This window comes from Gossypium hirsutum, chromosome D10 (assembly GCF_007990345.1).
Source record: "Gossypium hirsutum isolate 1008001.06 chromosome D10, Gossypium_hirsutum_v2.1, whole genome shotgun sequence".
NCBI classification, from domain to species: Eukaryota; Viridiplantae; Streptophyta; class Magnoliopsida; order Malvales; family Malvaceae; genus Gossypium; species Gossypium hirsutum.
Window position 1 is genome coordinate 10,358,960 of NC_053446.1, and position 15,767 is coordinate 10,374,726.

General features: G+C 30.3%; 1 protein-coding gene across 1 annotated transcript; it reads left to right on the plus strand.

The window, feature by feature from the left end:
* Positions 1-5,496: 5,496 nt before the first annotated feature.
* LOC107915313 (uncharacterized) lies at positions 5,497-10,161 on the plus strand. Its single transcript, XM_016844480.2, has 5 exons — positions 5,497-5,510; positions 8,330-8,631; positions 8,712-9,162; positions 9,884-9,992; positions 10,084-10,161. The coding sequence occupies exons 1-5, from the start codon at positions 5,497-5,499 to the stop codon at positions 10,159-10,161; spliced, it is 954 nt and encodes a 317-aa protein (XP_016699969.2).
* Positions 10,162-15,767: the final 5,606 nt, after the last annotated feature.

Here is a 15,767-nt window from a genome sequence, read left to right on the forward strand (position 1 = left end):
AATTGAAGGATTGAAGATTTAGTGGTTTGCTAGATAAAGATCAGATTATTTTGATATTGTTAATATCCTATAAATGGATTAAAATTGATTTTTAGTTTAAATTTGAAATTTCATTTTTCATTTTTAGTTGATATTATCGTAAGATAAACATCCTAAATTTTAGCATGAAATAAGTATAAATACCTAGTGTTGGTTAGAGGTTCTAATGGGCTCAACTAAAAATTTAGGCCCATTTACTAGGTTCGGGCCCGACCCAGCCTGAAAAATGGGCCTAAAATTTTGCTCAAGCCTGGCTCGCATAAAAATGATAAAACTCGATCCCGACCGGTCCAGCCTGTATTAAATTTTATATTATTTTATATGATTTTTAAATATATATAATACATAAAAATACTAAAAACATCAAAATAAATATTTCCCAAAAAATTGAAAATAAATTTTAAAAAATATGTAGACTTAAATAACACTAAGATAAATGCAACTTAATAAACAAATGCCTCTAAAATAATAACAAAATTAACAAATGCCTTTAAAATAATAACAAAAGTAATAATAAAATAAGTTTTATACAATATCCAAAGAATAACAATAAAATAATAGCAACATAATAGTAAAATGATAGCAAAATAGGAAGAAAACAATAAGAAAATAACATTAAAAAAAGATTTTCATGTCATTTAGTGAATTCAGGCCGGGCCCGGGACAAAAATACCTTACTCGAGGCTCGACCTTATTTTTTGGGCCTTATTTTTTTGTCCAAGCTCATTTTTCAGGCCTATAATTTTGCTCAAACCCTTCCACATTTCGGGCAAGCCTTCGGGCCGGGCCGGGTGGCCCGACCCATGATCAGGTCTAGTGTTGATAACATTTAAGAACATATTGGGTTTTTGGTATAAATCAATTCCTTTCTTCTTCTTTTTTCATTTCTTGCGTCAGTAGGCATTTGGCATTCTGCCAAATTTTTTTCTCAATTCCAATATTTTGGCTAATTTACCTTTCAAGTCCCTTTCCCTTTCCACTTCCTACCATTTCCACTAAAACCATTTCTAGTCACCAACCAACATGATTCATTTCATGTTTAACTAATTCCCTTTTTAGCCTTGGCCTGGTTATCACCCTGACAAAACAATCGTGAGATATGAACCAACACTAAAACCCTTTCGATATGGTATTCATTATCTCTTTTGTATATGAGATAGTACAAATTTGTCTCTTAAAGTTGATTCGATTTCAATTCAAAAAGTGCGCGTTAGGTTGGTGTTGTTTTGCGTACAGTTGGGAGGTTGAGTCGGCCGTGCTAAATTCAAATTCCTGCGAACAAATTGGCATGTTCAATTAGAAAAAGCTAGTTAGATTCCGTCAAGGGAGATAGAGATCCGATTTAAATGACCCATGCGATTGATGCCATTAATTCAAGTTAAGATTTTCAAATTGCAAGACTGTCGAAGTCTTAAATTACGGGCACGTGTCACGTGGTTAGAAATTCGACAATGGTCGATTTGTAGGTCGTATTGGAACCGACTACAAAAGGAAATTGTTGATGGTTGAGGCCTTCCTAATCGTTATAACCAACTTATTGGTTGGAAGGGAAAAAATATTTTTCAAGGATCGGTTCAAGATTCGGAGTGTACCGGGGCTAAGTCAAGCTTTAATATATTTTATTTCGCTTAATTTATTTTGCAATCACGATTCTTTTATTTTTACTTTATTTTTTATATTATTATATTTATCAACTAAAACCCTCCTTTTTATTTTCAGCATTGTAACACACAGGTCGTGGGCACGACTGTTACCGTGACAATAATTTTGGTCACGAGAAAAGGGGAAATTAGATAACCAGTCTGTAACGTCCCAATTTTTAATGGTGACGAAATAGTGGTTTCGGGGCCACAAATTTCCATCATGTTGACTTGTAAATATTATTTTTAGAATATTTATGGAGTCATTAGTGTCGTATTAAAAATTTGATTAAGAAATTTTAATGTTTAGATAGTTAATTAAGTAAAAAAGACTAAATTAAATAAGGTGCAAAAGTTAATAATTAGTGCATTTAAATGATTAAATAGTTTAATAACTACATGAGAAGGGACCAATGTAGCAATTAGTCTTTAATAGTTGGTGTTGGACGACAATGGTACTAAAATGATAAAAATATTAAGTTTTTAATGGCAAAATAGTAATTATAATGAAAATAAATAAACAAATGGTAAGAAAAAAAACCTTTCTTCTTCATTTTTACTTCTCCTATAGCTAAAATCACCTTCAAATGGTAGCTTGAGAATTGGCTAAGCATAGAAACTTTACATGTAAGTGAAATTTTTGCCAGTTTCTTGTAATTTTTATGTTTTGGAGATCATTGCAACTAGGTCCAGCTAGCCCGTACCTTTATTTTTGAATCTATTAATAATCTTAGAAGTATCCATTGATGAATCTTGAATGTTTTTTTTGATAACCATGTATTTGAAGCTTTGTTTGTGTTGTTTGATGATTTTGTGAAGTGATTTTTGTTAGATTTTGATTTTAAGGTTAAATTGTGAAAATGTCAAAGTTTTAGGGTTTGATAGTGAATTTGATGTTTATTAGAGACTTTTTAAGGGCCTAATATATTCAGCAGAAATATTGACTTGAGAAAAATGGTTAATTTGATTATTTTTGGGTTAAAGGACTAAATTGCAAATGTTGTAAAAGTTAGGGGTAATTGTGTAAATTTGAAAAATAAAAAGGGTATAAAATGTAAAGTGAATTGGAAGTTGAAATGTAAGCTAATAATTGAAGAATTTTATATTTTAGATCAAGACCTAGTTGATACTCGTGGAAAAGGAAAACTTGCGGAATAGTCCTTGAACTTCTACAACTACTATAATTTAGTCTAGGTAAGTTCGTACAGTACATAACTTAACATCTTTACGGAATGTTTGATGATAAGATGTAATGTGTTAATTATATTTTATTATAAATGTTGTAAGTTATTTGATAAAAATTGTTGAAATTCTATATTTGGATCTGATTGAACACGGGATAGAGTACAATCGAGATATGTTGTGTTATGGGGGACTGGAGTGGAGATGGTTGTGGAGTGATATATATATGTTTCCCGAGTAAACTGAGGTTCAACATTTATTGTGAACACTCGTGTTATACTCTCTGTTTTGGTGTGTTTCGATTGGATTAGATCTTCGGAGCCAGTAGTGTGTTTCAGGTGGATTAGCTCTTATAAGCATTTGGTATGTTTCGGATGGACTAGCTCTTGTGAGCATCTGGTGTGTTTTGGTGGGATTAACGATGTACTCTTATCCGTAAGTCGTTCATCGATTTAGAAATCTCGGTAAGGTATATTGTTTAAAGATTTTGATGGATTTTTCGTAAATTTGAGTATTGTATTGAAATTTTATGATTTACCGATTGAGATTGTGGATGGTAGGGAACATTCATGGTTGTATTATTATTATTTGATTTGTTGTACTTACTTCGGTAAGATTTATCATTTTAATACGTGGAACTTACTAAGCTTCATTGAGCTTATTGTGTTTTTTGTTGTTTTTGTAGATACTCGAAAGGTTGGACGATCAGATCGACATTCAAGTCACACTATCCATAAATTTCGGTAGTTTTTGGAACATTTCTTTCGGATTATGTGGCATGTAATAGGCTTGTATGTCATTACTAATGTTTTGGGATATGTAAAATGTTAAGTATGATCTTATGTGTAAATTGCTAACTTATATGATACTTGTGAATGAGGTAAGATGTTCCAATGCAAATATGAATGATATGTGTTAATGACATGTTGTGTTTGAGGTACCTATGATAGGTACATTGGTTAGGTGTTAGGTTTGATGAATTGATAAGTTGTGTTTGATGTTTTATTTTGATGTACAATTTTATATATTTATGGTATCAATGAGGATACATTGGTTAGGCACTTAGGATGTTGTTTTGGCATGTTTTTGGCTTGATTAATGTCACTTTGAATAGACCTTTTGGTTAGTAAATGGTTTACTTAGAGTCCAAGTAAGTTTGAATTGGTAAATTTGTTGATTAAGGTTTATTTTGGGTCCACACGGCCTGCCGACACAATCGAGTGTCATTTGTTGATTGCTTAGGGTGAAAGTCAGTTAGTTACATGTCCTGGCACATGGATGTGTGGGGAACTTTCGAGTGTTACACGGTCTGGCACATGGCCATGTGACCCTACTCAAAGAGTTACATGGGTGAGGACATGGGCTAGGACACAGCCGTGTGTCCCTAGTTTGATTGTTACACGGCCTAAGAAACAAGCATGTGTCTCAGCCGTGTGAGCCTGTTTTGCAAATTTTTGCAACTTTTTCTCGGTTTTTCCTAATGTTTTTAATTTAGTCCTTAATCATTTCTAAGGTATTTTTAGGGCCTCAAGGGCCTGATATAGTGATGAAATGTGTATGTATAATTGACTTATGATATGTTTATGATAATGAATGAATTTATGTTTAAATGTTTCATTTTTATGGTAATGCTCCGTAACCCTAATCCGACGACGGATATGGGCTAGGGGTGTTACACAGTCCTTATGGAAGTATGGATTCGACCATACTGCTCTATATTTTTATATAGTGTTTTTTTATCGTAGGAGTTTATATTTGGTGGTTTTGACACCCATAAATGATTTTCATATCCATTTGGTGTAACTCTAAATCATAATGGTTCGCTAATGTCATAATAACTATTAAAGAGTCTTCCTTAGAGACTGTTGAGAATGTCTCTTTATAAAGAAATCCATCCTTTTGAATGTAACTTTTGGCAACAAATCTATGATATCTATAAGCTGTTTTTTAATCGGTGTTGAGAAATGCGGTTTCGAAGCTAAAATTCATAAATCAAGGGTCTGTTTGATTGACGGAATTGATTTTCCGTAAATTGTTTTCCAACTTTTCTAGCATTTGTTTGGCGGAAAACATTTTCCATTTGGAAAATGAACTCCAAAACACGGGAAAATGGCTTACATTTTAGGGAAAATGTCTTACCCTTTCAATTTCCTTAAGACATTTTCAAAGCTTTCCTCTCTATTGCCTCCTTCATTCATTCCTTCATTTCCATTAGAAAACTTCTTGTGTTTATCGATTTTCCAGTAACCCCCACTCTCCTCCTTCATTCTTTCATTCCTTCATTCCTCTCTATCGATTATCGCAGTGGTTTTTCATTTCTTCAGTTCCCTCCTCTCCGTATCCGTCCAAATTACCGATCCAAACGTTCTCAGTTTCCGACCACCATTTTTTTTTGCTATCTCCACCCCAATTTCTGTCAGGTCTCTGGGAAATTTCAGGTAACCTTATCCCTTACATTATTTCATTTTTTATGGTTTTATTTTCAATTTTTATTTCTGGGAAATTTCAACCTGTAAAATGAGAACTTGTGTCTGGTTTCATTTCATAAGAAAATGTTAGTGCATTGTTCAGTAATAAGTTACATTGTTGACATTGATTAGATTGTAAAAGGGTTTTAGGTTTTTATGCACAAAAAATGGGTAATGCAAGGTGTTGATTTCATATCTTGCTATTCTCAAGCTTGTTGAACCTACCTGCAAACTGTATATTGATTTGTATTGTTGTATGGCAAAACAGGTTTCTAGATGATACCTCGATTTCATCCTAAACAGAGTAATAAGTCTCACAAGATTTTGTTCTAATTTGTACTGTCTGCAATATTATTATTTCCCAATATATAGCTTCCCCTGTCATTAGAGATTAGTAGCTTAGATCCATGTCGAGTATTTTAAGTAAAAAACACAAATTGCCTTGTTTGATAGCAACGGGTTGGCAAGCAGGAAATAAATGGGCCTGACTTCAAATTTAGGGTAATAAATTATGGGCTAAGGTTAGTGAAGGTATTTGTGCCTTTGTAGTAGCCATGCTCACCTTCACCTCTGGTATACAAGTATTGAGAATTATAAGTATTGAGAATTCTAAGTAAATTTGTTTGTTTGAGTTAGAGTATTTTTCCAATGAAAAATTAGAGTTGAGGTAATTATTTAGTTAAGTATTGATATATTGTAATTTCAAAAATAAAAATCAATCCATTAATGATTTGAGTTTGCTTTTTATTGCTCCTAACGGTTCTAATTTCTTTCTATGCTTAACCTCCAGCTATATAGTTCTTGCTATCCTAACCTCTACCTCAGCATTCTTACTCCTGTTAGTGGCCTTGGTTGAGATTTTCATAAGAGGTTGGTGTTGAGCGTTTTTGGGATGTCTTCTTTCTTGATTCTTGTCTGCCAATGGCATGACATTTCTGGTTGTTATATGTTTGTGGTGTGCTTGATATATGATTTGGTATAATATGCATTTGTGGTTGTTATAATTTGGTTCAAGTGAATTAAGCATGGTTGTTGGATGTGTTTGGGTATGGTTTATTATTGATTTACATTTTTACTGTAATTTGTTTACGTATTATTTGGGAAATGGCAGTGATGAGCTGTTATATTTGGTTGATGGTAGGTAAATACATATGTGCCTATGTCATGAATTTTGGTAATTTTGGCATGATTTATAGCATATGGAATTGGCATGTGGACTGATTGGCTAAATTACATGATGAGTAATGATTAATGTTAGTCAAGTGAGCAATATATGATTAATGTATGAATTGGCATATGTGCCTTTCTCTGGTTAGCACTTACTGATCTGTTAGTATTTGTTAGTATTTGTTAGCACTTAATGATCTGTTAGTATTTGATGATAGAGAAAAGGGGTGATGAATGTTCATTTGATTTCTAACATGTTTGGCTACAAAGGAAGGTCCTTAAGTAACATCGATGCCTCCATTTCATTAGAATGAGCTCTTTAGCTTGTGTTTGAAGGGTGAAACTGACATTTATGATTTTATAGTAGATCTGGAATTTGAGTTTGCCATCCCCACATGGCTTTTTCCAACTTCCTTTGTTCAATCTGTTTCAGTTTTTCGAGAAAGATTATCATTGAACATTTGAATGCTAAAGTTTGGTTTCAGTTAATCAGATGTTTTACGCACATTAAAAAGGTCTTGGAATGTTCTTTTCGTTGATATTTTTATAAATAGTTAAATAACACTTTTCATAGAAAACCAAAAAGGTTGGTTTGAGTAAGTGGAGGCATTTGCTTTTTTCATGCTGAAAATGGAGCAAACAAAATCATGCTGGACATTTGAGATTATAGCAATTATAGCAGTGCACTTAAACATTATTTATTTTTTATAAAGATTAATCAATTTATAGTTTAAAAAATTATAAAAAATAGAAATAAAAAAAATTATAACATTGTCAAATTTTTTTGTTTAAATTTCGAAATAAAAAAAGAAAACACACTTAATAGCAATTTATAATTTAATTTTTTATATTTTAAAAAAGAGGCATCACTATTTTTAATAATGTTTTTGCAATAAAAAATAATACTTAAATCAAATTTCTCATAATGTATATTTTTTATAAATAATATGTTAAATATTAAAGTATTGCACCTAATAATATATTGATTTTTAAATGAATTCCATTCAAATTTCCCATTCAAATTCTTGATTAAATATATAATGAGGGATTAATTAATTAATTATAAATGAAAGATAACCTAATAATATATAACAAAATCTTGCACCAATCAAACTCATGATTCAACACATTAGTTACAATTCTTTCACAATTTCCTACAAGAAAACTCATTTGTCATGCTTTCATTTTCATATGCTTATCAAATATTATTGTATTAACCAAATCATTTATTGAAGTATTGTATTAACTATGATCAATATATTTTAAGTGGTACTTTCAAAAAATTATTATGCAATTATAATTAGCTTGATACGTATGTATGCACTTTTAGTCATGGTAACTTTATGTGATCTTATGAAAATCTTGCTTCTTTTTTGTAGTGATCATATATTTGTGTGGCATTATTTTGTGTAGATGGATCGTAATCAACACCAAATGGCAATTATCGGAGTTGTGGCTTAAGTTTTAGCTTTTGGGGCTCTTTGGATTAAAAAATTAGAAACTAGGAAAAGAAATTGCTTCTCACCCTCGTGTGAATCGAGATTATGAAAGAGAAAATTATATTAATAGCATTTTATATAGTGGTGACCAGCATTGTATTGATGTGATAAGGATGAGACCGATCGCCTTTTTTAATTTATGTGATATTCTTAGTAGGAATAATTTGTTACAATCATCTAAATCTGTCAATATTAGGGAGCAAGTAGTTATATTTTTACATATAATTGGTCATAATGTAAGGTTTCGAGTGATTGGATCTAGATATTATAGATCAACTCAGGCAGTTCACCGTTACTTTAGGGTTGTATTGAGAGCTATTTTGAAATTGTATAGACTAGTTATTAGATTACCTGATGAGTCAACTCCAAGTGAAATTACAAACAATCCAAGGTTTTATCCTTATTTTAAAGATTGTATTGGAGCATTAGATGGAACTCATATTCGTGCATCCATTCCACTTAGCACTCAAGGAAGATTTCGTAGCCGTAAAGGGGGGACGACACAAAATGTATTGGCTGCCATTACATTTGATTTGAAATTTTCCTATGTTCTAACTGGTTGGGAAGGTAGTGCACATGATTCTCGTATTTTAAGTGATGCACTTTCACGCCCAGGAGGATTAAGAATTCCGGAAGGTAATATTTATCATTAAATAGCAAATAGTTCTAGTAAGCTCATAGTTTATTAGTATTAATTATGTATTGTAAAATTGTAGGTAAATATTATCTTGCTGATACTGGATATGGCATCCAAAATGGATATATTACCCCATATCGTGGTGTCCGATATCATTTAAAAGAGTTTAGCGCTGAAGGGCCTGAAAATGCAAAGGAACTCTTTAATCTTCGTCATTCATCATTACGAATCACTGTTGAACGTGTTTTTGGGATTTTGAAGAAACAGTTTCGTGTATTAGATTCTGAACCATTTTGGAATTTTCAAACTCAAGTAGATATAGTTTTGGCTTGTTGTATCTTTCATAATCATTTAATGGGAGTTGATCCTAGTGATTTACTTAATCAAGGATTATACGAGGCGTCTGAGTCAGATTTGATAATACCAACTCTCACGGAACGAGAAGAAAGACAAGAAGTAAGAGAATGGTCTGCTAAGAGAGATGAAATTGCACTAACTATGTGGATTGATTATACGGCTAGAAATATTAGGTAGGTTTAGGGCTTAGGGTTATTGTTTCTATGTTATGTATGTTTTAGTATTAAAATTGTTTTTTTTTGTAAATGTTGGTTGGATAATGATATTGAAATTTTAGTTTGTTGGATTTTGATATTATGTCTTGAATTTGTTAGATATTGATTATGTTTTAAGCTTGTTGGATATTGAATTTATTTTTATGTTTTCAGCTTGTTGGATATTGAAATGATTGATAATGACAATTATTTAATGTAGAATGGGTAAGGGCAACAAAGAAGGGACCTCCAAGCAATTCAAGTGGACAAAACCGATGGAACATGTTTTCCTTGAAATTCTAGCAGAGGAGGCCCGAAAAGGAAATAAGCCTTCTAATACTTTCAAAGTAGTTTCTATTAATCGAGTTGTCGACTCCATTTCTGAAAGATTCCAAGTCCAATGCGATGCGAAGCATGTGGAAAATCATTTGAGGACTGTAAAAAACCAATGGTAGATTATATGCAAAATTCAAGGTGAAAGTGGTTTTGGATGGGATGATTACATGAAAATGATCACATGTGATAGAGCGACATATGATGCAGCAGTGATGGTAATATATGTATATATATGTTAAGTATATTTCAATTGTTTTTTACTTGTTATTCTAATTGTGTATAATATCCAACAGGCACACAAGAAGTATGAACCATTTTTGAATAAAAGCATTGATCATTATGATGAAATGGCTTTGGTTGTTAGCAAAGATATGGCAACAAAGAGTTTTGCTAGAACATTTGCTGACATAGATTTGGATGATGGTAATGAAGATTCAATGCCTGTAGACTGCGACAATGAAGAGGCTGAAGAGGTAAGAACAAATGTATCTTCATCTAGCACATCCAAACATAAAAGAAAAAGTGTTCAAGACAGTGTCGTTGATGAACAAATTAAATTTGTAGGTGAACAACTTGGAAAAATTGCTAATGCTTTGGAACAATTTACTGCCGATAAGACATCACAGCTTTACGAACAAGTGATGTCGATGGAGGAAGAAGGATTTGATGATGACTTCTTGTGTTCTGTGTTTGATTATCTAGTGAGTCATGAATCCGAGGCCAAAGCTTTTTTAGTTAAAAGTAAGAAGCATAAAAAAATTTTGGCTTCAAAAATTTTCTCAAGGTTGAAGATATTGATACTTTTATGTGGTGTAATATTATGCACTTGGACAATGTTGTTACTATGTGGTGTACTATTAATTATGCATTTGGATAATGTTATTAATTTCTAGTATTCATTGTGGTTTCGAAGCTAATTTATAATTATTCAATCCTTGTTTTTTTATTTTTTTAACACAATTACAAATAATTTATTTGATATTAGTTGTTTTCAATTTATGACGGTTAATATTGTAGCTTAATAATTGAGTATTATTATATATTTAATTTGATTTAAAATATAAATCATTGCAGTATATGTAAAAACAATTTAAAATATAAAAATTTATTAATATATAGTAATAAATGTAAAAACAACTTTTCCGGAAAATATTTTCAGGAAATCTGCCAAACAGCAGAAAATATTTTACATAGATTCATCCAAACACCAGAAAATATTTTCAGTAAATCATTTTACAGAAAAGTAAAACATTTTCTAGAAATCATTTTACGGAAAATATTTTACTTGCAAACAAACAGACCCCAATAAATGAAATTGTTAATCGAGAGATATTTGTGTTAAGTATGAATTTATAATATATTTTTATTAAGTAATTTAATTCAGAAAATTATAAGGATCAAATTGAGAAGTGGATCTAAATTGCTATTAGACCAAGGTTATTTTATGGTTAAATTATTAAGGTGATCATGGCCATTAAAAAGCACCAAATGATTTGTAATTAAATATTAGCCATTGATTAGATTAATTAAAAGTTAATTAAGGTTAAATTATATGTTAATGACATGTATATAAAGCTTGAAGCGAGAGAGAGGAAAACTAAAATTTTCATCATTTTTATCATCCATTGCCGTCTCTAAGAAAAGAAGAAGAAAAGAATTGGTTTTCATCCTCCCATGACCAGCCATTTATTCTAAGGTAAATAAGCTTGTTCTTTGAAAATTTTCTTAAAAGCTTGGTTTAACCAATCCATTGTTTGATTTTTGCTATTATGTGAGTTAGTTGATGATCCCATGATAAAGAACACTTAGAGTTTGAACTTGAAATCATGAAATGTTTGGTCGAATAAACTTAGATATGTAAAGAACATGTTCGAAATATGGTGGGAGTTATTGAATTAAGTTTGATTTAAGTTTAAAGTTTATAACTAATTATGTGTTAATAGGAAGCAAATTGTAAGGAATGAAAATTACTAGAAATAAACGCTATGGATTGATAGCTTGAGGTCCCTAGTGAATAAATACGAAGTCAAATTTTGGTTTGATAGAGCAAATAACGACATACGTGCATTTCAAACATTAATGTTAAAAAGGACTTAATTGTAAGGTGTACAATTATGCTTGATTGTTGGTTATGCTTTTATTGAATATGAACTAATATTATCTTGAAAATAAATTAACGTATGTAGCTAACGACAAGGTCGAAACATTGAGAGACAAAGACAAAACGGACGATGAATAGCGAAATAGATTTGTGCTGGCGTAATTCGCCTTCTTTACATATATATACTAAGTAGTTAATCTTATAATAATGTTAGTGATAAATGATAGTTTGAAATTGATAGATATGCCTCAATGAGTGCAAACATGGAAGAATCAAAATATAATGTTTAAAATGATGACAGTTTCCTAATGATGGGTGTGTTATTTACATGTAATGCTTTTTAATAAAAATAAATAAAAACTAAATGTTCATTATTGAACAGTGGACATGGATGATTAATTGGTGATCAAGTATAAATGGACTTAATATATTTGTATTATAAAAATGAATTAAATTGTATCATGATAGATTTAGTTGACTATAATGACACTTATTGTTAAGATAGATAGGTAGATGTATAAGATATGATTGAGACTATGAAAGTATAATGAAATGAATGAAGTAATATTTGTCATAAATTGTCATCCTGTCATGAATTTAATTGAGTAATTAAGTCTATTGATTTTTTAGTGATAAATGATACCTTAAATATGTTTGACTATGTTTTGGTGAACTTTGGTAAATTTGAAAATTTTCCAGGTATATACATATGGACCTTACAATGAAACTATGATGTTAAACACTATGGCATTATGATGAGTAATATGTGAAATTATGTGTTCTTGTTGATTAAATATTTAAAATGATATTGAGAAAATGATATGTGTATGGTAAGTATAAGAGATCAGAACTATGAATATTGGTTTAATAAAATTATCCACAAATTACATTAATACCCTTTATATATTGTCCTTAATGGTTTTTCCACGCAAAGTAAAATGGAAGTAAATATTGGCTCATTGGTTATCTAATGTTTAATTAATACTAAGCAGCATTATGTAGTTGGATTGTAATTGTAACACCCCTAACCTACATCCGTTGCCAAATTAGGGTTACGAGACACTACCGATCAAAATACAACTTACTACGATCATTCAATTCAGATCATGCAGAAAATTATAATAACTCATTTACAATAAATTTTAAACTTCAAATAGTAATCATCAAATTTAATCATATAAATCAGATTCGGTCTAATTAAACATACAACTAACAAAATCAAAACATGCTTACTTAACTCTTTCACATATACAAATTATGCTCCAAAAATTTAATCATTTTAATATCAACTTTTTAATCACATATTCGAATCAACTAGCCTGCCACAATTCATGTTACACATGTTTATAACACCACTATTCAATCCATACATACATCTCACTCATGGCATTCAACTTATCAAATTATAAGAAAGCTTGTTACTCTAAAGTTCCATGCACATACATTAATACATTCAAGCATATATGATTACAACTTCTACACATGTGCATATCAAAACTAATCAAATCATATTACACTACTTAATATACCTTCACATATGCGACATAGTAACATTACAGCATAACTGAACATACTTTTATTGCTATCCTATTATGCGCACATTACCTTAAAAACAAAAGTCATTTCTATGCACAATAACCGAATTAATACTATCCTATTCCATTTACTAATTAATAACCATACCAATTCACATGTTATGCACGTTTGTGTATTAATCTAAATCATTCATTACCATATGACCGCATTTCAATCATATTTATAGCTAATTCATGCAACACTCACCTGACTAACATTAGTCATTTTCTAAATATCATTTCCGAATCAAAACATGTCAAATTGCATATGCTATATGCATCATGCCAAAATGTCATTTATAAAACCAATTTGTTTTTCATCTACTCGGCTAGCAAAATAATTATATAAAAAGAAAGTTTATATCAATTTCATAACCAATTAGTCATATTAACTAAACACATTATACTTGACTCAATAACCAACAAATCAACTATAATTCATGAACATTCTTTGTCTCCATAAACCACACCAACAAATTCAATTACACAAGCAATGGTATTGTAACACCCTTACCCGTATTCGACACCGAAATAGGGTACGAGACATTACCGGAGTTTACTAATTAATTTTCAGACATTTCATTTTTAAACATTCATATTTATAACCAATCAAAATCAAAACATTAATGAGCTAACGTTAACCAAATTAACTTATACACGCCATAATAACCAGAATCAAATCATCCAAAATTACAGATAGAACCAATGGATAATGTGATATATCTCCAACAAGCTTCCGATAATCATTTCAGAGCATCTAATAACTATACATATTACCGATAATAATTCAGTTCCAATATAAAACACACATATATATAATATTCATTACCAAATAGCATTCACTTCAATTGAAATTAAACAAAATATAGATCATACGAACTTACCAGGCTAAATTGCAGAAATACCAAAATTTAGGAACATTTTAGAATTTTTCTATTTTTCTCGAATTTCCACCCAATCTTGATCTAAATTAAAATTTTATTCAATTTACTACTTTAAATAATAAAACAATTCATTTTATACAATTTGGTCACTTTTTGACATTTTTACAAATTTACCCTTAAATTTTCACCTTTGTTCAATTTAGTCCCTGAAACATATAAATTGGTCATTTTTAATAAAAACTCATGCTAGTTGAATAATCATATATTTTCCTCCTCCTCCTCTCCATTCCACATCCTTAATATATATAACATGCTTATATGTAACATTATCTATAATTTCACATTTATTTATATTCATTCAAAGCTGTCCACTTGAGTCATAGTCACTAAATTATTTATATCTTGAGCTAAAGAACTCCAAATTGAGATCCGTTAATTTTATATGAAACTAGACTCACATATCTTCTTACCATAAAATTTTAAGAATTTTTAGTTTATCAAATAAGTACAGTTTATTCATTAAAGTCATCCCTGTTCTGTTGTCTGACAGTTTCGACCCTTCTTCACTAAAAATTAATCATCTCATCTTACGGGATTCGGATGATGTTACCATTGGTTTCTATTAAAAATATACTCAGTAAGGATTTAAACATATAAATTTAAGCCTCTAATTATTTTTCTCCAATTTTTGATGATTTTCCAAAGTCAGTACAGGGGAACCCGAAATCATTCTGACCTTATCTCACAAAACCTATTATATCTCATAATTTACAATTCCATTGCTTACAAAATTTATTTTATGAGAAAATAGACTTAATAAGATTTAATTTCATATTTTTTTCATCCTCTAATTCAATTTATACGATTTTTGGTAGATTTTCAAAGTCAGACTACTGCTGCTGTTTCAAAACTATTTTAGTGTAAAATGTTGCTAACTAAATTTATAACACTTTCCTTTCCTTTCTCTTCAATATTTTCCATCACTTTCTCTTATTTCCATTTGCTAACATAACAAGAATATAGAACCTTATATAATGAAACTTTACCTTAACATTAATTTCCTACTTTTTCAATAATATCAAACTCAAAAGTATATAAAAATCTTGATGTTCTTACCTTATGCCATTGATTTCAATCTTTAACTTGATTTTCTCCCTCCTCCAGCTTCTATTTCTTGAATCTAACTTGATATTCTAGCTTCCCATAGTCTCCTTGTTATCTTTATCTCTTGATGTATGTGGAAATTTTTTGATTTCTAAGTGAAAATGGTAGATTTTTGGTGAAAGGACCAAATTGTAAAGAAAGCAAGCTTTCTTTCTTCCCCTCTTCTTCTCACGTTAATTCATGCAAAAATGGTGGGAATGGATGGATGCTGTTCATCCTTCTTTCCACACATATATATACTAAATAAATTAATAATAATAAAATAATATCATTAAAAAAATCAAATTAAAATATTAATAAACTAATATTTATTTATTAATATAAAATATCTCCAACATCATCATTATCTTCTAGATTTCTCTCTCTTCTAATTGACCATTTTGTCCTTTATGATTTTTTAAAATTTCATCCTTGAGTCATCACTTAATTTGGTAAAATTGTGATTTAGCCCCTCAAACTTCTTCACCTTTTTCAATTTGGTCCTAATCCATCCATTTTTCTTAGTTTCTAGATTATTCCACCCTT

Coding starts and splice junctions, on each gene's coding strand:
- LOC107915313 (XM_016844480.2), top strand. Junction 8,632..8,711: donor AGGATTAAGAATTCCGGAAG/GTAATATTTATC, acceptor GTAAAATTGTAG/GTAAATATTATCTTGCTGAT. Junction 9,993..10,083: donor ACAATGAAGAGGCTGAAGAG/GTAAGAACAAAT, acceptor TTAAATTTGTAG/GTGAACAACTTGGAAAAATT.